This window comes from Meles meles, chromosome 6 (assembly GCF_922984935.1).
Source record: "Meles meles chromosome 6, mMelMel3.1 paternal haplotype, whole genome shotgun sequence".
Classification (NCBI taxonomy): domain Eukaryota; kingdom Metazoa; phylum Chordata; class Mammalia; order Carnivora; family Mustelidae; genus Meles; species Meles meles.
Genome location: NC_060071.1, coordinates 109,197,396 through 109,218,600, shown reverse-complemented (window position 1 = coordinate 109,218,600; position 21,205 = coordinate 109,197,396). Strand labels below are relative to the sequence as shown.

Sequence of the window (21,205 nt, the reverse complement as noted above, 5' to 3'; positions counted from 1 at the left end):
ATAAGACTGGAAACAGAATTTGTCCCATAGCATCAGACCCTCTGACTATTTTCTTTTTTTCCCTTGAATGGTATGAAAGAATTTTCAGTTCTTTTTCTAATCATTAACATCATGACCTGAGCCGAAATCAAGAGACAGACGCTTGAATGATGGAGCCACCTAGGTGCCCCAATATTGAGCATAATTAATTTACTAGTGTCCTCAGTTTCTAACTTCAGTCCAAATTTGCCACCTGTCAGTGCCTAATACTTAGAACTTCTGATCTCATCATCCCAAGGAGAGACTCACTGTTACTTGCTCATCTATAGAAATCCTATCTTTTTCTGAATTTTCACATTTCTGAGCACTTAATGCTTAAATAACGTAAGGTCCTACACCCGTGACCTGGAGTTTGAATGGAGAGCATTTTTAAGTTCTGCTATGGCAGGGACAGGGGAGAAGGTTGATAGGCAGAGAAGGGAAAAAGAGGGGACCAATAAGGAAACCAACACAGTGGGGGGCGGGGAGGACCACGTGAAAAGAACAGTCTCTGCGCCCCCCACCCTCTGGAAGAAAACTCTCCCTGTCACTGTGCCTCCCTTCAGGGTCAGAATGTGTGCTCTCCTGCATTCAAAGTCTTTGCTTGAGAGCACTCAACTGAGCATGACAGTGGGCTCTGGGAAGGGAGAACCCTCCCTGGCCAGGGCCAGCATATGAAAAGAAGTCCTTTCCTTAGAAATGCATTTGTTGTGTTTCTTTATCAATGTGTATCTCAAAAGCCATTTAGCACTTGTAGATGTCAGGATGAGCCCTGACTAGCAGCTCTAGCTCTCCCTGGCTGACTTTCTCACAGAGCAGATCCCTTTGTGAGGACAGAGAGATAGGATCCCCTGTGCCAACTGCTGCTAGGTCTGTACGTGGCTCTGATTCAGTGCCTCTCCACGGCTGTGGGGCTTAAGAGATGCCCCTCCATTTCCCTGAGCAGGTGTGATTTCTGTTTACTTTACAAAATACTTTGTTTTTAGGTTATCTTACCCCTTCCTTGGATTTTGTTTCTTTCAAGTTAAAAATTACTTTTGGGAAATTGCATTTTTATTTTACAAAAATCCTTTCATTTTAGTTGTCTCCCGCATCAAAAGTAAAACTGTTACACAGGTTTCTATGTGTGCATTATGCATTTTTAACCTCCTGGGATTTGCTGGCTTAAAATTCCCAGCATTCTCAGCTGCTTGGATGCAGTGTTTTTGTGAGACTTGACATTGAAGGCCATACTCCTGTGCTTAAAGCCTCACCACTTTGTCACTCCCTCCCTCCATGTGGCCCTCCATAGGGTAAGTTACTTCATATGCGTGGGGCAAACATTGGCTAGAGATGATTTTGGTTTGTAAAACTTTGAGGCACAATTGTTTCTTTTCAGAAAAAGCTGGAAGAGAAATGGTGCTAGTACTAACTAGAACCATGTAGATTTTATTACAACCATGCAAACATCAGTAGCTTGTTGCTATCAACAAGGTAGTTATACTACTCTTGAAAATACACAGCCTGACACAGGATAGTTGCCCAGTAAATGCTTGGATGTTCATGAACAACTGAGTGGAAAAAAATAAAGCTGAGTTATCCCAATGGTGAGCCTGTTTTCAGTTCATAGTCAGACAAACACTGTTATTTTATCACATCACTATTTCCTGTCTGTATCACTAGTTTAAACATTTCTATTAAAATGGTCCCTTGAGGGGCGCCTGGGTGGCTCAGTGGGTTAAAGCCTCTGCCTTCAGCTCAGGTCATGTCAGGCTCTCTGTTCCACGGGGAACCTGTTTCCCCCTCTCTCTCTGCCTGCCTCTCTGCCTAGTTGTGATTTCTTTCTGTCAAATAAATAAAAGATTTAAAAATAATAAATAAATAAATAAATAAATAAATAAATAAATAAAATGGTCCCTTGAGGACGCCTGAGTGGCTCAGTTTGTTAAGCATCTGCTTTTGGCTCAGGTCATGGTCCCAGGGTCCAAGGATTGAGCCCCACATCAGGCTCCTTGCTCAGTGGGGAGCCTACTTCTCCCTCTCTTTCTGCTTGCTGCTCCCCCTGCTTATTCTCTCTCTCTGTCAAATGAATAAATAAAAATATTTAATAAAATAAAATGGCCCCTTTGGCTAAATAATCAGTTTAGTCAGAAATCAAACAAAGCAAATATTTAACCGAAGTGATTACTTTTACACAATAAATTCAGATAATTCCTCCAAAGCAACCAAATGTATGTATATACATACAACCTGAGCTTGATTTTTTTAATTTATTTGTTTTACCAGTTTGGGGTCATCATAGAATCTTTCATCATTTTTTTTTTCCTGTCTTAGAAATGCTAGAGGAAAAACAAATTAGTCAACTGGGCAAATACATTAAAAAGAGGTCTTGCCCCTTCGGAAAAATCAAATCCCAAACCATGCGGCTTTCCACAGTTTGTGAGGTTGCAAGCTGTCTCTACCTATTCACACAGTTGCAGCCCTCTTGGTCCTGTTGTATTCACCCCCTTGGGAAAGAGTCTTCTCTTTTGTCTAATAGCTGGTAATCCTAGAAACTACTCATTTCTGTATTTCTCCGGACTTCTCTGAGAATGTTCAGCAGCAGCAGACTGGCTGCCCCAGCCATCTTGAAGAATATCTAGGTAGGAAAGGGCCTAGCTCTGCACCTGGGGGGAGACGTGGGCTCTTACCCCTGGAACCCTTTACCCCCATTGTGCTCCCTAGGTGGGAGCCCTGGGTCCAGTAAGTTTGACCGATGAACAATGGGAGTTGAGTGTTTGTGTTCTTACTAGAAAATGTCTGTCAAGAGTTAGACAACCCAAAATGTGTCACAATTAGTACCTGACAATTAACCTCTTTTTCTTTCCTAGGGAATGCAGTCGGATTTTTGGTGAAGATGGTCTGACATTGAAGCTCTTTCTTAAAAGAACTGCTCCCTTTTCTATTCTATGGACTTTGACTAATTACCTGTATTTACTGGCTTTAAAGAAGTTGACAGCCACGGATGTCTCTGCTCTGTTCTGTTGTAACAAAGCTTTTGTCTTCTTGCTGTCGTGGATCATGCTGAAAGACAGGTTCATGGGAGTGAGGGTAATGGCACACTTGATTCGATGTGTGAGGCCGCCCATAATCGTAAATCCTTGGCATCAGGAGAGCTCCTCTGTTTCATGGAATTTCTGTCAAACTTTCCCCATTGGTTCTGAGTACAAATTGGAAATTGAAGATGCATTAGGACATTCAGGCAATTACAGTATCATGAAAGGATAATGAGATGGTCTCCCTTGGGCAGTCAGCTGATTTCAACAGGAGGCCCAAAAACAGACCAAGGAAAATAAGTTCTTTTTTTAGAATTAATGGTGTGATCAACTCCTTCTGTCCTCAGGAAAGAAGGGTCTGAGAAAAATTAGCCACATTAAAGGTTATGATTTTTTTTTTTCAATCAACATATGTTGGGACAACTCCCTCATGGTTTCCCTCCCCCCGACCCCAAGATGGATTTAATTAACATTGGTATAAGTAGATAAGGTTCCCAAACAGTAATTAAAGTCACTGGTAATGGCACAATGCTGTTAAAAGTGGCTCTGTATCTCGGGTGACTAATCTAGAAATGGAACGAAAAACAACAATTTGTACTTTGGGGTAACAAATCCTTAATTGAACCATATCAAACTTCCACCAGCCACTTCAGTTCTGAGTTTATTCCTTGCGGAAGTAATACGGATTTGAAAAAAAGAATTATTTTGTATTCTTGTTCTAGTTTAGATGGATTGAAACCCATGCAGCTCTAAGGAGCCCGATCTCATTTGTTCAACCTGGCACGCCACCGTGATGAAAATATTGAGAACATAATTCTTTAGAAAGAGGTATACATGGAAAGCCTTTTCCCAGATGATAAACATCACACACTTACTGCTCTCTGAAAGAGAAGTCCAAGACTGGATTAGAAGCATATTTTTCTATCAAAATATTGTTCTTGTTCCAATGATATCAGGTCTCTGGCCCCTTAAATGCTGAAATGAATACTAGAGAGAGAGTTGATGACAGCCATTAACCCTTAAAACTTTTTTTTAATGGGAAAATCTGGTTGTATCTTGGGAGATGTTGCTCGGAAATTCAGAGCTAAAGCTTGAGACGAATAAGAAGTGGAAAGTTATGGTAGAAGACAAGATGAGAACCTCTGAACCAGGCCATGATCCATTACCATACCCAGTTGTGGTACCACACTCTGCACCACCTAACTTAGATTTGCCATCTAAAGGGTTTAATGTTTTTATATGGAAAACACTGGTACTGGCTGCTTACCATCAGGTACCCTGACCCGTCCTTGAGAGCAGGGACCGTCCCTATATTTGCTTACTGCTCCATTCAGGATTAGCTACATGATTTGTGGGGCCCAATGCAAAATGAAAACACAGGGACCACTCCATTTTTTTTTTTAATTTTAAAGCAGCTTTATTTTTTCCCCCAAGTTTTTATCTAAATTCAAAGTAGTCAGAAACTAATGAGATATTATACGTTGGCTAATTGAATTTAAATTTTAAAATACATAAATAAATTCAAGTTAGTTAACTTATGGTGTAGTATTGGTTTCAGGAACAGAATTTAGTGATTCATCATTGCATATAATACTCAGTGCTCATCACAAAAAGTGCCCTCTTTAATGCCCATCACATTTAACCCATCCCCCTTCACACACACACCTCCCCCCCCCATCTAGCAATTCTTCTTTGTCCTCTAGAGTTAAGAGTTTCTTATGGTTTGCTTCCCTCTCTGTTTTTTCTTATTTTATTTTTCCTTCCCTTCCCCTATGTTGATCTGTTTTGTTTCTTTAATAACACAGGGACCACTCAAAAAAAATCTATCGATAACTTAAAGGCAGCAACAGCAGAGCATGAAACCAAGGGCAAGGCCCTTCTAATCATGGGAACTTATGCATCTGCAAAGGTCATATGCCCATGAAGCCAGCTCTGCCTCTGTCTGTAGCACCTAGAATAATGCAGGGGACAAAATAAGACTCAGTGATATTTGAGGATATACTACATAAATTCATGCTTATGAGATCTTTCTCTTTTCTATCTGCCAGCACCATGGATTAGTTATGAGAATTTGGCGGGTCTTGTCAGAAGAGAGGGAAAAAGAAGAGATTTTTAGGGGCTTTTCTGCCCTTTCAATGGCATCTGAATACCAAAAGGGAATCAATACCTTCACTATTAGATTTACCAATGAGAAAATCAGTTGTATTAGAGTGAATGAATGCATTTAAACAGGGAACTTACTCTTGCAAAATGTCCTATGAAAAGAGGTTCAGTGTTTACTTGAGATTTAAAAAACAACAGCAACAACAAAAACTCAGCTGTGTAACTTCTCTTTAAATCACACATTAAGGAAATCTGCCTAGAGACTAAAGACCATCACTATTCGAAAATTGGCATCTCTAGTGGGTGGAAGGGTGGTCCCCAATAAGCTGTACACATCCTCATTCCCAGACCCTGTGAATGTGACCTTATGTGGAAAAATGGTCTTTGAAGACGTAATTAACATAAGGAGGATGCAAAGAGGAGATCATCTCAGATTTAGTTGGCTCTAATTCCAATAGCAGATATCCTTATAAGAGACACACACAGGAGACGCACAGAAGAGAAGAAGGCAATGTGAGAGCACAGAGACAGAGATCAGAGTTAAGTGACATGGCCACAAGCCCAAGAAACCTGGAACGGCCCCCAGATCCTGGAGGTGTCAAGGAATGTATTCTCTCCCGGAGCTGCTGTTGGGAACATGGTTCTGCTGGATTTGAACTTCTGGCCTCCAGAACTGTGAGAATAAATTTCTGTTGTTTTCAGTCACCGAGTTTGTGGTAATTCATGACAGCTGCCTTAGAAAACTACTACAGCATCCATAAGTAGTAAGACCCGATAGGAAAAAAAAAATAGTTACATAGCCAATGAGTTGTATATACTTGTTAATATGTACATAAGACATCATAGATAGCAGAATGGTAACATGAATGTCAAGCATGGTGGAAGTCAGAGAGTTTTCTTTTTACAAACCACAAAATACTTTGCTCCTCACTGGGAAACATGACGAAGTGTTTAATGCCATGTTCCAGAATAACATCAAGGTATAATTTTGACGACGTGTGTAATCAGGCCATGGGATAGGAAAAGAACCACAACATTTTCAGAATTTTGCCTTTGACAGTCTCAGCAATTCTTTTTTTCCTGAGACATATTGAGAACATGTGTAATTGGGTCATCTGAGAAATTAAAGGAGAGCTCACAGAACACGGACAACGTAAATGCCATTTTCATTGCCTACGTCCAGATGGGATCAAATCACTGCCCGTGCAGGCCACCAGACTTGGACTAGTCTTTTTTTTTTTCTTAATAGTTCAAGTGCTGCTTTCGGTCATCAGATTACAATTTGTATATTTTACTCACTCTCAGGCTTCAGAAGTTTAGAGATAGATTGCTTTTGGATTGTAATTTTCATTTGACCCAAAGGATGCTCGCGTTTAAGATGATCACATTCCCTACTTCTATTTTTCACATCCAAATGACACTCTAGACAGAAGGAAGGATACTTTAAGTTATAAAATCGATAAATATGTGTTTCTCTGCAGCCCCAGTTGGCACACAGAAAATGCTCATGGAAAAACAAATTCTGTTTTATGAATAACTTATTAATACTTTGTGTCCTTAGAATATTGATTGCATTATTGATGGAAAGGTAATTTGTTGTACATTTAGTTTGCTATCGTAAAATCACTTCAGCCACTTCGCTGGTAAACACTGGTGTGTTAAAATCTCTTTCATGAGTAGTCAATTACAGCTGATAATATGATCATCCCATGGAAATTAGTAAACTTTTTTAAAAGACCTTTTTTTTAAAATTGCACAAATGTTGGTGAGAATCCAGCTCTTGTAGCTTTGAAGTAGGGTGTTTTCCCATCTTCAAGATCCTGTCTTGTTTAGCTAGAGCTCTTCAATTCCTGAAAAGCACCTTAATTTAAAAAAAAACAACAAAATGTTCTCCTCAAAGAAAATGAACCACTGGCTGGGGGTTTTCTCCTCTGTCGCTGGTATTGATTGCAGTCCAATCTGAAAAGTAACTCTTCTTTTAGATCTTGTCCCTCTCTTATTTTTTATATTGTTAATTGAAAATTTCTTTCATTTTTAAATTTGCTTGAGTGGAGGAAGAAAATTGGTGGGTGGTGAATTGTTCAGCAGACCCCAAACTTCCTTAGCAGATTTAGGAAATGAATTTGTGTCTCTTCAGTTTGACACACACATATTTTTCTAGCTGTAATTGGGTCCCTATGCAGCTAACTTTCCAAACTGTGGCTCTTTTGGACACTTTCCAAGATCCACCACGGACCCGACTAGGGTACGTCAGTGAAACAGAATCTTTCACTGCTTAACCTGAACTTCTCTGAATTAAAATTGGGCTCCAGAGTGCCCTAAATCAGGACACTGGATCTAGGCTGTTACCTTCTTGTGCCAATACTATGCATTTAGAGAAGAGTCGAGATAAACTTTTGTTTCCACCCTGCCTTTGGTTGACATTCACGTTGTAACGGTGCAACCGTGGGCAGTGCAGAATCCTCTATCCAGAACCTTCATGCTTCCTGGAGGAGGCAGCAGAGGATGGGTACTGGCATTCATCCTTATCATCCTCCTCTTGGCAAGAGAAAAATTCGTGAATACAGGGGGAGAAAGCTGAAGTGGAATGCTCTCCAATTTTACCCCCCGCAAGGAATCCGTAACCCTGTAACGAGATACCATCAATAGATCTGCTCTATCCTCCAGGCACACCCTTTAGTCTTTCCATCTGGCTGTTCTTTCCCTCTTTTCTGTCCTGGTCTCCCTTGGAGATCATTTTCAGATGAATTTTATTCATATAAAAATAGATGTGTGTTGAGAGGTGGCGGGTGGGAATCTTGGTTTGGGGGTCTGTACAACTTGGTTCGACCTGTCCCCAGGCACCCTCTGCACACACACACGCACAATCTATATGGCTATACTCTGCCCTCTGCCCACTTCTTTCATTTCTCACACTTCAACTCTTGTCCAATTTCACTGGATCTGAGGAAAACAGATGGTTCACCTTCATGGAACCTTAAATGTAGCATGTGGACAAGCTTAAGGATTCTGCATAGCCTTGGTTTTCCTTGAAAATGGACTCTATTTAAATAACTCAAAGAGAACAAGAATAATCATCAGTTCCGTTATCACCAGCCAAGCTATTAATGTGTATCCCACCTTCAGCTGGGCATTTAGTCTTGGACTTGAGTACAGCCCTGCCAGCAGCATACCTTTGAGGGTCTCCATGCTAGAGGCTGCTATTCAGGGATCCATTGTGAGTCAGGGGAGCTCCTCCATGCTCACCCAGATTTAGAAACACTGTTAACTAAGGCAAATTAAGGAAAGTTATTTCAGTTGCAATTAGAAAGAGAAGCAATTAAAAGTTCACCTCAATACGCTAAATCCTAGAAGAGATGGCATCGTTACACAAATAATAATTCTGGGTGCCATTTTGTCAATGGAGGACGCAGTGAATGTAATGAGGCTGTTGAACCCTCACAGAGATCAAGAGAAGGGCCAGACCCTTGTGGTTTTGAAGGCCTGAGACAAAAATAAATAAATAAATAAATAAATAAATAAAACGACGAGACAAGAAAGGAAAACAGCCAAAAGCCAGATGTTCCTCTAGCTTTTATGTGTACAGATGAATCCTTTGAGAGGGGACAGAAGCCTAGCTTTCATGCAGGGTCATGTGGTCAATAGCACAGTGAGATTACTGAATGTTTACCTCCAAAGCCATCTTTGGGCCTTAGGAACACACTCAGCCAGCCTTATGGTGCCCCTCTGATTTGCTCCGAATGTTGACAGGAGGCTCTCAGAGGGGGCTGAGCCTGCAGAGGAGGTAGCTGGCTCAGGAGGAAATGTCCCTTAAGAGGTATGCTGGGCAAATGAGCTAACGAAATCCTCTTCCTTGGGGTACTCGCCCCAGGTGGGCACACCATGATATGAGAGAACTGAGAGGTTTCCCAAAGCTGAAAATGAGGCATTGGCATTGTTGTGGTCATTATGGTTACGAACATGCTCACCCGAACCAGATTCAGGGAATGGTAGCGGCGAGTCTTCTGTCTAATTTAGACACTCTGGTTGGTTATAGGGCTGGAATTGGTGTAGGTTGGGAGGACAGCCACAGAGGGCACATGAGATGGTGTCTTCTCAGCAGAAGCATCCCTCATCTGGACGCTCACGTGCTCAAAGGCATTTGTGGGGGGAGCGGGGGCTGTCCCTATGTAGGTGTGCACATAGGAGCACTTCTGACCTAGGATTTTGGGCACAGGCTTCCTGCAGGCACATGTCCCATGTCCCAAGCCCAAGAAGAATCATTTTGTGTTTTTTGTTCAAAAGAACAGACTATGAATCCTTCCTTGGTAACTGATCAATTCTGATCAATTCTGTGACTCAGATCTCTGCTTACACTATTTGTTTTCTGAAAATTCAAAAAGTATCTACTCTGCAGTTAGCAGTGGTGCTAAGGAGAGCCACTCTGGGATCATCTGAATGACCATTCCATTAAGCCTCCCCTCCCCCCACCCACCCACAGCCATTTCCCTGCATTTCTTAGATTTGCTGAGCTCTCTTCTCTGAGTTCCAGCTGTGTAGATAAGAAACACATCGAACAGGTCTTAAAACAGAGCCACAGAAAATTTGTTCTGTTAGATAGTTGTGAAATTTAAATTAAAAATGTGGAAAATAATTTCACTTATCTTTTCCTCCCAGGAAACCTATAACACCTATAAATTGCTGTTTATACCATAGAGAAGAATTTTTCTAACACCTCAAATATTCAGATTTTCATGCTTTGAGAACTTAACTAACTGCACTGTCTGGCCCCCCAACGTGAAAAACGCTCCTCTCCATGAAGGCCATTGGAGGAGACACTGCTGTAATTGATACGTCAACTTAAGTGGTCCAGCTAATATTTCCACAAGCACTTGAATATAAAATGTAATGGAGCTCTTTAAAAGGCTCATTGCAGTTGTAATTTTGAATTGCTATAAAATTTATAATCTTTGTCCATACCCAATTCCTATCTTGGGAATTTATAACAGACATAGTACGCGTGTATATTTTTACTAAAGGTTGACTCAGAAAAGGAAGTGCTTCTAATTGAAGCCATATCCTGGGGGGTAATAGTATTAAATGGTCATCGCTTTCCAGACAGTGTTCTTGTTTTTTGCCTTTTTTTTTTTTTTTGGATAGACTGTTTTGCTAGTTCCCTAAACCTAGAATTTTGTATTACGCATAACTGCCTAAACCCAGATATTATGTATTATAGAATAATTTTAATAATTTTAAATATGAAACAGTACATCATGTTAAAGTTCGTTACGATTAATACTGCATTCTAATAACCCTTTCCTGATCTGAACAAGAAAACGCAACTGATGCTTGGCTGAAAGAAAACAAATATTGATTCAAACTTATTGTCCTACAAGCTCAGTCTTAGGAGGGAAATCTGCTTGCGGACCTGAACACTTTGACCCATGAACATTATTTAAACATGAAAGCAAATCAGAAAATGCCAGTGTCTAATGTGCCTTTTCATTTCTCTGAAATCAGACTGCTCAAAGGATCGTTGCAGGTCCTGGGCTGAAATATAAGTCCCCAAATTGAAGAAAATGATAGCCCTCACAGAATTTCCAGGTCTAGATAACCCCCTCCCCATGTTTATTTATGAGTCTATTACTTCTTGTTTGGAAAATTTCCTTGACACCTCGTGGTGTGTGTATTAGATTCTATTCCCTCTAGTGAGAGGCAAAGCTTAACTAGAACACATGCCTGGGAGCTTTAGAGAATATGATACTCACTCAGCAAGAGAAACGCCTCCCATCAAGCAGCCTCCCGGAAAAACGCTTTATGAAGACGGTTTTTCACTGCTGACATGTCAGCGTCTGTTCTCAAGTACTCCTGCTGTTTTTCATAAAGGACGTTTAGTATGGAGCTAGGTCTGAAACCAACAGTGCGCTTGCTTTTGGTGGTCATTAACAAAAGAATTGCTTTAGTAGCATCTAAATTCTATGTGTCATCGTTATCATACTCTTCACTGGCCTGGAGGGAGTCTACAGTCACATGTTGAAGAGCTCCATTTTGTTGTAATAAATAATACACTAATAATATTCGGAGGTGCCAAAAAAAACCCCACATATGCAGAAGAGCTATCTTGGAGGAATCGATTTACTTGGGAATACTCAGAACTGAACCTTAACAAAATTAACCGCCAGGTGCCCATACATTTCTTGCAAAGCTACATACATCTTGGTTTAAAAGGCAGTGAGACTATTTCACAAGGAAATGACATATTGTTCCCCATCCTGGGGGCCGTCATTGTACTCTTCACTATAGCTTTGAAATGTTTTCCAATGGAATCAGGTCAAGATAATTTCAGAAACAGGTGCAAATCAGCATTTCACTAAGGGAGTGGGCCCCTGTTTTGAATAGATCCAGGATCATATCAATTTATATTAAACCAATATTATATTAAACCAAATGATGAATATTTCACTTTATACGCTCTAGGGTAATGGGGAAAGTGTATCTTTTTGTGGTTAATTTGCATGTAAACCAAAGGAAGAGCTAGCTTCCATTTGACACACCAACGGCCAGTGCAAACTCAACTCCCTCCTTATAAATCACTGGGAGAGATGGCAAGCTTTCCTTTTTGACCCTTGGCCTAAATTTTGTCTCTTAGCTGCACCAATGTTATGTCTCCCTAATCAAGTCCTGTTTATGTGTCAATCTTCAAAATCATGCATTGATCTGAGGAGGTGATTAAAATGTATGCTGAATTGTTTGAAGCAAAAGAATACACTATAGATAAAAATGCTCTGGAGGATTAGGAAATCCCATTAAATTTATTTCACCAACATGTATGTTAATCTCTCAGAAGTTGAGCTAAAAGATTAAACTGCAAGTACTAGCCCTTAATTATAATATGAGCAGCTTTTGTATTCTCTGTCTGGATGTCTCATGAGCATACTGATTTCTTGTTAATACGACCCTTCCTGCATGGAAACAGAGACGTACGAGGGGGTAATTGGGTTTGAGGAAGCATTTAGCAACTCTCATGAAGTCTTCAATTGCTTGCCCTGAGATATGGAGGCATCAGGTTTTTTTTTTAAATCTCTTTGTGTTCTATTTGACAGATAGTCGCTGCAATCATGGCCATTACTGGCATCGTCATGATGGCATATGCAGATAATTTCCACACGGATTCGATCATAGGAGTGGCATTCGCAGTGGGCTCAGCCTCTACATCTGCATTATATAAGGTATGTTGTGCCTTTTTTTATGTCATTGGCTGTCATTCGTAGCTTAAACTCAAGTAATAAAGGAAGTCAGGACAACAAAAGTCTCGGCTTGAGAAAAAAAAAGAAAGAAAGATGGTTTAAATAAGACTAAGTACCATTTACTAGGTACTTGCTACATGCTGGGCACTTGCCAGAAGTTTTCACCTGTGTTAACTCAACTTTCTGAGGCACAGGCACTTACCCCCACTTTCCAGATGAAGAAACTGAGGCTTAAAACATTAGTAACTTGCCCAGGGGCATACAGCCAGGAAGTGATAGAAAGATTTAAATTCTGACTGGCCACCTCCAAAGCCCATGCTCCACACCTCTGCCCGTCCACATTCATCACACCAGTTGCAGCAGGGGCTGAGAAGGACCCCCTCCTCTCTTTAAAGTTCTTTATGTTAACTGCCTACAGTCATTACCTTAACCCAGTGAGGAGTTAAAAATTACAAGCAAGCTGTCACTCGTGAGTTGACTGCTACGTATTAACCCAAAGCCACAGGAACCCCTGTTATTAGTGAAACGAAGTGCCTCCCTTTCCTCTCTGATGGATACTCTGGGTCTGCACTATGTACTTACCACTCGTTCTCTGCTGGAGCTGCCTGTCATCAGTGGAAAATCTATTCAGTCTTTGCCCCTGACTTCAGAAGCAAGGCCTAAGAGAGCAGATCTCAAAGGTTATCCCCATAGCTCCACTTTTCAGAGCCAGCTTTCGGAAGGTAGCTAAGGCACTGCTCCACATTCACCTCTCTTGGTGTTTCAATGAGAAAATTCTCTGTGAAAGTAGGAAGCGCCCTTCGCATCCCTCCTGGATGCCTGTTCTGATTATTCACCAACACTGCGGCTCCCAGGGCACCGAGTCTATTTCCATATTGACATTTCCTGGCCCACTGATTCTGTGACAGGCTTGACAAGTTTTCACTCAATTGCCATTAGTGTCTAACTGGCCCCCAACTGAAACTCCTCTGAGGTGTCTAATGAGACCAAAGAACAGCACGTGGTCAAGTTCTCTTGATTAAGTCTCTCAAGAGAAAAAAAATAAGTTCAGTTGAAATTAAAAGCAACACCTGGAATTGCTATGTGACTGGGATGGCCATCTTTTCGAGAGAATTCTCATGACCATGTCATAGATGTATTCATCCTGGGAGCAGTAACATTTGCAGACACGCATAAAATCAAATGTGCACCGTCGGAAAGATCTGCTTTGCTCTATGTTGTTTGAGGAGTAATATAGGAAGCAGAAGGGTTATAAAGCCAAGAAGTATCAACTAGACCCCTGATTCCTCCTCAGCCCAACGTGACTTTATGTTGGCCATTCACACCTCCTTGCTACCTTCTTCTGTACAGAGATTTACACCCAGAAAAAAAAAATTTTTAATCTGGAGAATAAACACAGTATTTGTGAAAATACGTTAAGCTCAGAGAGAAAAGTGCTTATAAATCCAAAGCATCATTATTACATCTCTCAACAACATAATGATCATCTCTCTGTCTAGTTTAGTTTTTGGTATCTGTCAGATTATGGATAAAATGAATCCCATCCTTGAGGGGAAGAATTGACGGCATCTCAACCCTAGATTGTCCTGGGTTTGTCTGCACGCTTAGTTATCATTCATCCTATACACATCCCTGATGGTGATGTTTAACACAGTGCCTGCAGTTGTTTCCAACATCGTAAGGGATTCATTTTATGGCATTTTCTGTTTCATGTGAAGACAACAGGGCATCTTACTTATCTCAATGGCCCATTTATTGTCATGGAGATGGTGGGGTAAGAAGAAATAGAGGATAAACTCTGGGTTGGTCAGTTCATTGTGTAGAACTTGCCTTTCTGCTCTAGCCAAGTCTCTAACTGTGTGGCTAAAGAGTTTCTTTCCCAATCCAAGGTCTTGTTCAAGATGTTTCTCGGAAGTGCCAACTTCGGTGAAGCAGCACACTTTGTCTCCACATTGGGTTTCTTCAATTTGATCTTCATCTCTTTCACCCCGGTCATCCTGTATTTCACCAAGGTAGAGCACTGGTCATCATTTGCAGCTCTGCCATGGGGCTATCTCTGTGGGATGGCCGGGCTGTGGCTGGGTAAGTGGCCCTGGGTTTTGCCCTCCATTCCCTACATCACTTTTGACCTTTCCTTGGATTAGATAAATGAACATAGTAGGGTTATTCCCTTGGGAACCTTTGTCCTCTGTTTCCCAAACTTACAAAAGGTTGGCTAATGGTCAGGAGGTTCTTTGCAGGCTATTGCTTGCATAGATCAGAGATGTTCAACTGGTATATCTCCCGTGAAGTAAGGTGTGAGCTAGAGGCCTACACCACTCTGATCACCCCTGGACTTCAAACAACCTTGTCCATTCTTCATGTTGTACTGTATGATGTCACTGTGTTCCAGCATAGCACGGTGCACCAGGCAGAGGGAGAGAGGAGATGGTACATTCAAGGTACTCAAAGTGAATCAAAATGGCTGGAGCACCAAGTGCAGGAAGAATAGGGAGGAAAGAAGGAAATGACATTCTGGAAAGAAACAGGTCATGAAGGAGCTGGAAATCCATTAAAGGGAGAAATCCACTTAAAAATCTTTCAGCAGAGGTGACAGGCTCCCATCTGCATTTTAGTCAGCCAGCTCTGGCTGTATAGAGAATGAATTTGAGATAGGAAGCCCTCAGCAAGCAAGAGAAGGCAGAACTGGACTTGGTCACCCTGCTAAGTCGGTTGTGCCTAGTCGGTGACCAAGAAAAAGTCACCTGGAGTCTTTGTAATGTTCTCTCTCCAAATTCCCCAGACTCAAGGTGGTCTGCTTCACCTGAGCAACCAGGGGACTGTGACTTTCCAGCTGTGCTGATTCTGTCACCCACTGTAAAAGGAGCCTGAAAAATAATGAGCCCACTCTTGTCTCCCCAAGCAGGTGAACAACAGCACCCGCTACATGACTCAATGTCCCTTTACTCAGAACCAAATGACTTTCATTCTGCTCCTCTGTCTTCACCCTTCCCAAGGACAGCCCCCTCTGCCTGATCCCCATTTTCCCACCACACTTGACCTGCAGGATGTCTGCCAACCCTCAGCTGACCTTCTTTATCAATGTGGCATAATCCGAAGCAGCTTTGCAGTTCCTGGGAGAAAAACATTGGCCTGGTTTTCATTCCCACGGAAGCCTTGGGAAGTTATCTTTTCCCTAGTTTGGCCCAGGTCCCTAAGCAGGGGGTGGGGCAGGGGTCTGAGACCAGAGAAGGATCAAATGTTGATTGTTGGTCTTTGAATTCTACTTTTGAAGTCCAAAGATAGGTAGTTATGACCTTTCATAACCTCTGCTAAATTGAGTGGAAATCAATAGCAGTGTCTCCATAAGACCCAAACATCCTAATTAAAAGTGCCTCGATAATTTCCTGACCAAAATCATGTATGCATGATCTCCAGCTTACTGCAAAGTAGCCCCTCACCAACATATATCCCTTGGCCTGGTCCATTCACCTAATATGTCTGAGTCCCACTGAAACTTGGGCGAGGCCTCATGCTACAGATAGCATATTGAATTATATATCCTTGTCCTTAGGTTGTCAGAAAAATGAGTAAGTGTTCTACCTAAAGAACTAATTAAAAACAGACAACACATTTCGGTGAAGCCACCTGTTTTTTGCTGAGTGGGTAGGGCTCAGTTCTCACCCAAATACCGGTATTTTCAATCTGTTGAAATAATCCAGTTCAGCCGATAAAAGAGCAGTACGGGAGTTTAGCAGAATCTGTGTAGGATTGAAACCTTCCTGACTTGCTCGAGTGTGCCATATTTGACTCCCTGAGTCTGCAGAGAAAGTTGAGGGGCTGGAATAGTCATTCCCATTGTAGCTCTGCCATGAAGGAGAAACAGTTATTAACTTTGGAAGGTCCTCTGCCGTGATTGCCACCACTATAGTATGATAATTATGAAGGAGCCCATGTTTTATTAAAGTTCAACCCACTGTGTCTAACTACCAAGTACAACTGACTCCAGATAACTAAGTTAGTGGCCTTAATTAAGGCAAGGATTCTAAATAGCAATAGAAGAATAAACACTGTCCTGAATGGAATAGTTCTAGAACCATCTTTGGTTCTATAGAGATATAGGCAGCATGGTTCAATCAATTATATAGAGATCTCTCTGAATTGAGGACCATTCCTAGTTGTTAATATTCATCTCTCTAAACAACCCATAAAGGAAACACAATTGAAATCCATTAAAATAATACTATGTAGGGGCACCTGGGTGACTCAGTGGGTTAAGCATCAGAGTCTTGGTCTCAGCTCTTAAGACCCAAACATCCTGATTAAAAGTGCCCAGACAATTTCCTGGCCAAAATCAACCTAGCTGGGAACCATCATAAAACCCAAATTCCCAGTGTAGAACCTACTTAAAATGAAATGAAATTAAATAATGCTATGTAGTTTATCATTGTTTTTCTTTTTTACCAGTGTTTTTCTTTCGAAAACATGTATTTTTGATCATTTTTGTAGGGGGTAGATGATTGGTTTATATTTTGCTAAAAAGATCCAAAATATTAATCCAAATATATCTAGTTATACCTTCCTTTGGTTCTGTGGCCCTGCCCTTGGATAATCTGTGCACAAATCAGGATGTGGAAAAGATCCCTGGGGTTCAGTGCATTACATTGAACACACTTTCATTTGCCTGTATGATGCTCACCACGAGAGAAAGGAAATAAAACAGCATAGGCCATCCTTGGATAGAGCTTCGTTTAGGCAGTAACAGGAGAGCCTTTTCGTTATCCAGGAATATGGCATCATACAACAAAGTAACAAAGGGAAAAAGCCCAAACTTCAAACAGTTCTCTCTGCTCCCGACCACTGGCTGGCCCCAGCCTGCCTTTATAGTGCTAATAAGGAGTGTCCTGAATTGATTGTTTCACTGCTTTGGATGTGCTCTAAATGCCCTTTGCCAGCCAACAGGCAAGAGATCAGGCAGCCAAGGTGACAGGGGAGAAAAGAGAATAGACTACTTCAATCGAGAAACTCGCACATCTGGCTCCCAAATTAGAGGATTAATTGACCAAAGGTGCAGACTGTGTAGAAGGCAGGTTTAGCAAAAACACTGGTTCTATTATGTGAAGAAGGAAAGAGCCCAGCAGATCAGTTTCCCTTCATCCTCTGTATCCTCTTATGTTTTTCAGCCTTCAACATCCTGGTGAATGTCGGCGTGGTGCTGACATACCCAATCTTGATCTCCATTGGGACAGTGCTCAGCGTCCCCGGAAATGCAGGTACCGGTCGCATTTGACAAGTGCTCCATCTCTTGCTTCTGTTCCTTTCACACCCTGAGTGGTTTCTTCGAACAAATGTGAATTATGTCCCTTGCCTTGGAAGATGTTTTTAAATATCGGGAAGGTGGCAGACAACAGAATAACTATGCAGCAGATTTAAAATTTGCAGCTATAAACACTGTTTTTACTCAGTCGTGCTTTTAGAATTAAATACCAAATGTATCATTTGGGTTTCATGTAATCTCCCTGACAACCTAATTTTGCAGTATTTTTAGAGGAAGTCCTGTGGAAACAAAAGGCATCCCAGCCGAGGACTCTCAAGTGAACGTCACTAATGAAAGTGTGGGAAATGTTCAGGGTGTGGGCTCCCCGTCAGACTATCCGTGGGGTGCGGCAGGAGCTTCTCCTGGGGGCCGAGCAGATGGCCCTCTGAAATACATACAGGAAAAAGCAATCAGGCTCACTTTGGGGACAAGAAGAGAGGCTATTTTTCCAGGATGAACTTTCTAGTGAAACATGTCAATGGAACAAGTTAGAAAGTGAGGGATTTGGAAGACCATAGGGTCCTTCTAACTGTGAGATTCTATTTTTCCAAGTCTCAGGTACCCAACTTTCTCTGCCCTGGTACTCCTAATCAGCAGGTACTCATTGAGTCTTTACTGTGTGGAGAACTGTAGAAGAAACAGGGAGGGGGAAAGGATATTATTGTTCCCATAAGAAACTTCCACCAAATTTGGAAAATAAGACCAACATATACGAAATAACTTACCACCCCACAGTGGGATTTATTAGCAAATGCCAAATGGTGTGAGACAGAATCATAGGACTACCAGATATCCGGAGGAAAGAAATATGAGTGAGGAGTGGAGTTGTCAAAAAAGTTCATTCATTCACCTAGGGATCCAGTCATTCAACACATCATTTCTAAGCACTTAGGACATGTCAGGAACAGTACTAATGCTGGTGAGAGTATGTATATATACTCTGGACCATGCAGTATACGGAGGGAGAAAAAGGAATTCAGTAGTTACAACAAAGAGACAGAATTGTGTGATAGAGGTGTGCAATGAATGCTCTGAGAGCACACAGGAGGGGCATCCAGGAGGGCTTCCTGTAAGAAGCCAAAAGAGAGAATGAATGAAGGGATTTGCTGGATGGTGGGGATATGAGAGGGAATGGGCGTTCCATGTAAATAGAACAATCTAGGCATTACCAACAATTCCACTACTAGGTACATATGCTGAAAAAACAGAAAACAGGGACCTTAAAATATACTTGTATGTGAACATTCATTGCAGCACTATTCATGGTGGCCAAAAAGTGGAAACACCCAAATGTCCATCCACAGATGAACTGATAGCCAAGTTGGGATACAATAGGCTATCATTCAGCCATAAAAAGGCAGGAAGTATGGGTACGTGCGCCCACATGGTTGAACTTCAAAAACGTCGTGCTAAGTGAAAGAAGCCACACGCAAAAAAGTCGCATTTGGTGTGATTTCATTTATATGGAATCTCTGGAACAGGTTAATCCATGGAAACAAACATCAGATTCCCACACAGGAATTGGGAGGTTGGGGAGGGGCTTGGGGGGTGACTGCTTCAGGGGTAAGGGGTTTGAATTTGAAGTGATGGAGATGTTCTGGAATCAGACGGAGGTGGCAGTTGTACAACACTGTGGCCTACAAAATGCCACTAAATTAACATGAAAAGAGTTCACTTTAATTTATAGGAACTTCACCTCCATTAAAAAGAACAGCAGGTCCCAAAATGTAGGCATTAACAAACTTGGCCCATTTGGAAAATCCTCAGCAGCCCAATGAACCTGGAAAAGTGTGAAGGGATGCACAGGAGAAGTTTCGAGAAATAAAACTGCAGAGGCAACTAAGTGAGATGACACGAGCCTTGAAGGATAAGTCTGACTTAGAGAGAAGAATAGAAAGCAAACAAAGGCAACAGTAGAATGATACGGACAAAGGAAAGCGAGGAGTGGAGTTGTCAAGGAAGTTCATTCATTCACCTTGTTGAAAGAACAAGGGAGACTTCAGAAATTTTTAGAAGTAGCACTGACTGTGGTTATTTGTTCTCAGAGAAGCTTAGAATCAGTCCTAGCCTGTGACAGACCTGATTTTTCTTCCCTAGCTGTGGATCTCCTGAAACAGGAGGTGATCTTCAATGTCGTCCGCCTGGCTGCTACCATTGTCATCTGCATTGGGTTTCTGCTGATGCTGTTGCCAGAAGAGTGGGACGAAATCACCCTGAGATTCATCAACAGCCTGAAGGAAAAGAAGAGTGAGGAACATGTGGAGGACATCACTGATTCTAGTGTACACCTGCGGACCAGAAGCAGGGCCAATGGGACAGTGTCTATACCCCTGGCTTAACGAGGGACCCATTTTGGATGCACGTGTATGTATATTCTGTGAATATAGTAAAATTTTCTCACTACCTGTACACTCAAATGACAGTATTAATTCTGGATTTGGATAAGTCATAGGTGAAATCATGCCAAGGATAAAAGTTTACATTTATATGCTTATCAAGGAACTCGTGTAAATAATCATAATAAAAATTTTTTATTAAAATATATTCATCTTTGTTCAATTTCTTCTGTTTTGGAGGGAATTGCCTGCCCCTAATTTGCAAAATTTCCTGAAAACATGAGACTCTACTAAGTTATGGGTTTATCATGACCTTACTCTCACCAGAAACTGAAATGTTTTCGTTCCATCAGAGAAAGTTGCATAAGAGGAAAACACATGTAAAGGAGACACACTTTATATATATTGAAGTCCAATAAGACCCTTAAGTTTGAAGGCTGGGAAGTAATTAAACAACTATCAAAAGAGCATCTTCTATATGCAAGACTTACACTAGGAAAAATGAAGGCGTGAAGACAGAGAAGATTTCGCCTCTACTTCCAACGTGCTTAGGGTAGTATAGAACGTAAGATGGTTATAAATATCTCTAATAGGAGGTAGACATTTAAAAATGGCAGAGAGGTTACAGAGAGCACAGCTCTACAGAACCTGACATGTTGACCACTCCTTTTTCCTGAAATATCCTCTCTACTTGACTCCCATACTGTTTCCTTGTTCTCTATCTGCCTCACTGGCTGCTTCTCTAGGGTCCTCTTCTAAGACTGGTCTCATCACTGTCAACCTTCAGTGCTTGGTCTTCTTATCATCTCATTCCACGCTCTCTTCCTCAGGGATCTCATCTACTCCCATGGCTTCAAATGTCACCCATGTGAAAATGGTTTTTAAAATCTTTATCTCCAGCCCAGATTTGTCCCCCAAGCTTCAGGTCTGACTATCCAAATGTCTCCTGCAAGCTCACTTGGATACCTCATTGTTGACTTCCAATTCAAGAAAAAAGTTGAATTTATTGTCTCTCTTCTCTAGATCTCTTCCTTTCTCTCCCTTGTACCCTGTCTAGGCTAAGGGTGCCATCATTCACCAGCTGCCCAAGCAGGGATCAACCTTAACTTCTGCCTTTCTTGCCCTCCACATCTAAACTATAAGTCATGTTGATTGTCTCTCTTAATGGTTCTTGAATCCAGACACTTCGCTACTATGATACCTGTTCTGGGC

General features: G+C 41.5%; 1 protein-coding gene across 4 annotated transcripts in view; it reads left to right on the top strand.

Annotated features, from left to right (window-relative positions):
- Positions 1-20,159, top strand: part of SLC35F4 (solute carrier family 35 member F4) — a 239,394-nt gene extending 219,235 nt beyond the window's left edge. For 3 of the 4 annotated variants that reach the window (XM_046007315.1, XM_046007316.1, XM_046007317.1), the window contains 5 exons: positions 2,868-3,087; positions 12,218-12,343; positions 14,251-14,443; positions 17,524-17,613; positions 19,755-20,159. In XM_046007315.1, the coding sequence (XP_045863271.1) occupies positions 2,868-3,087; positions 12,218-12,343; positions 14,251-14,443; positions 17,524-17,613; positions 19,755-19,996 (871 nt within the window). In that variant the 3' untranslated portion in view covers positions 19,997-20,159. The remainder of the gene's footprint in view (positions 1-2,867; positions 3,088-12,217; positions 12,344-14,250; positions 14,444-17,523; positions 17,614-19,754) is intronic. The other variant, XM_046007318.1, reaches the window with a different exon arrangement.
- The last annotated feature ends 1,046 nt before the right edge of the window (positions 20,160-21,205 follow it).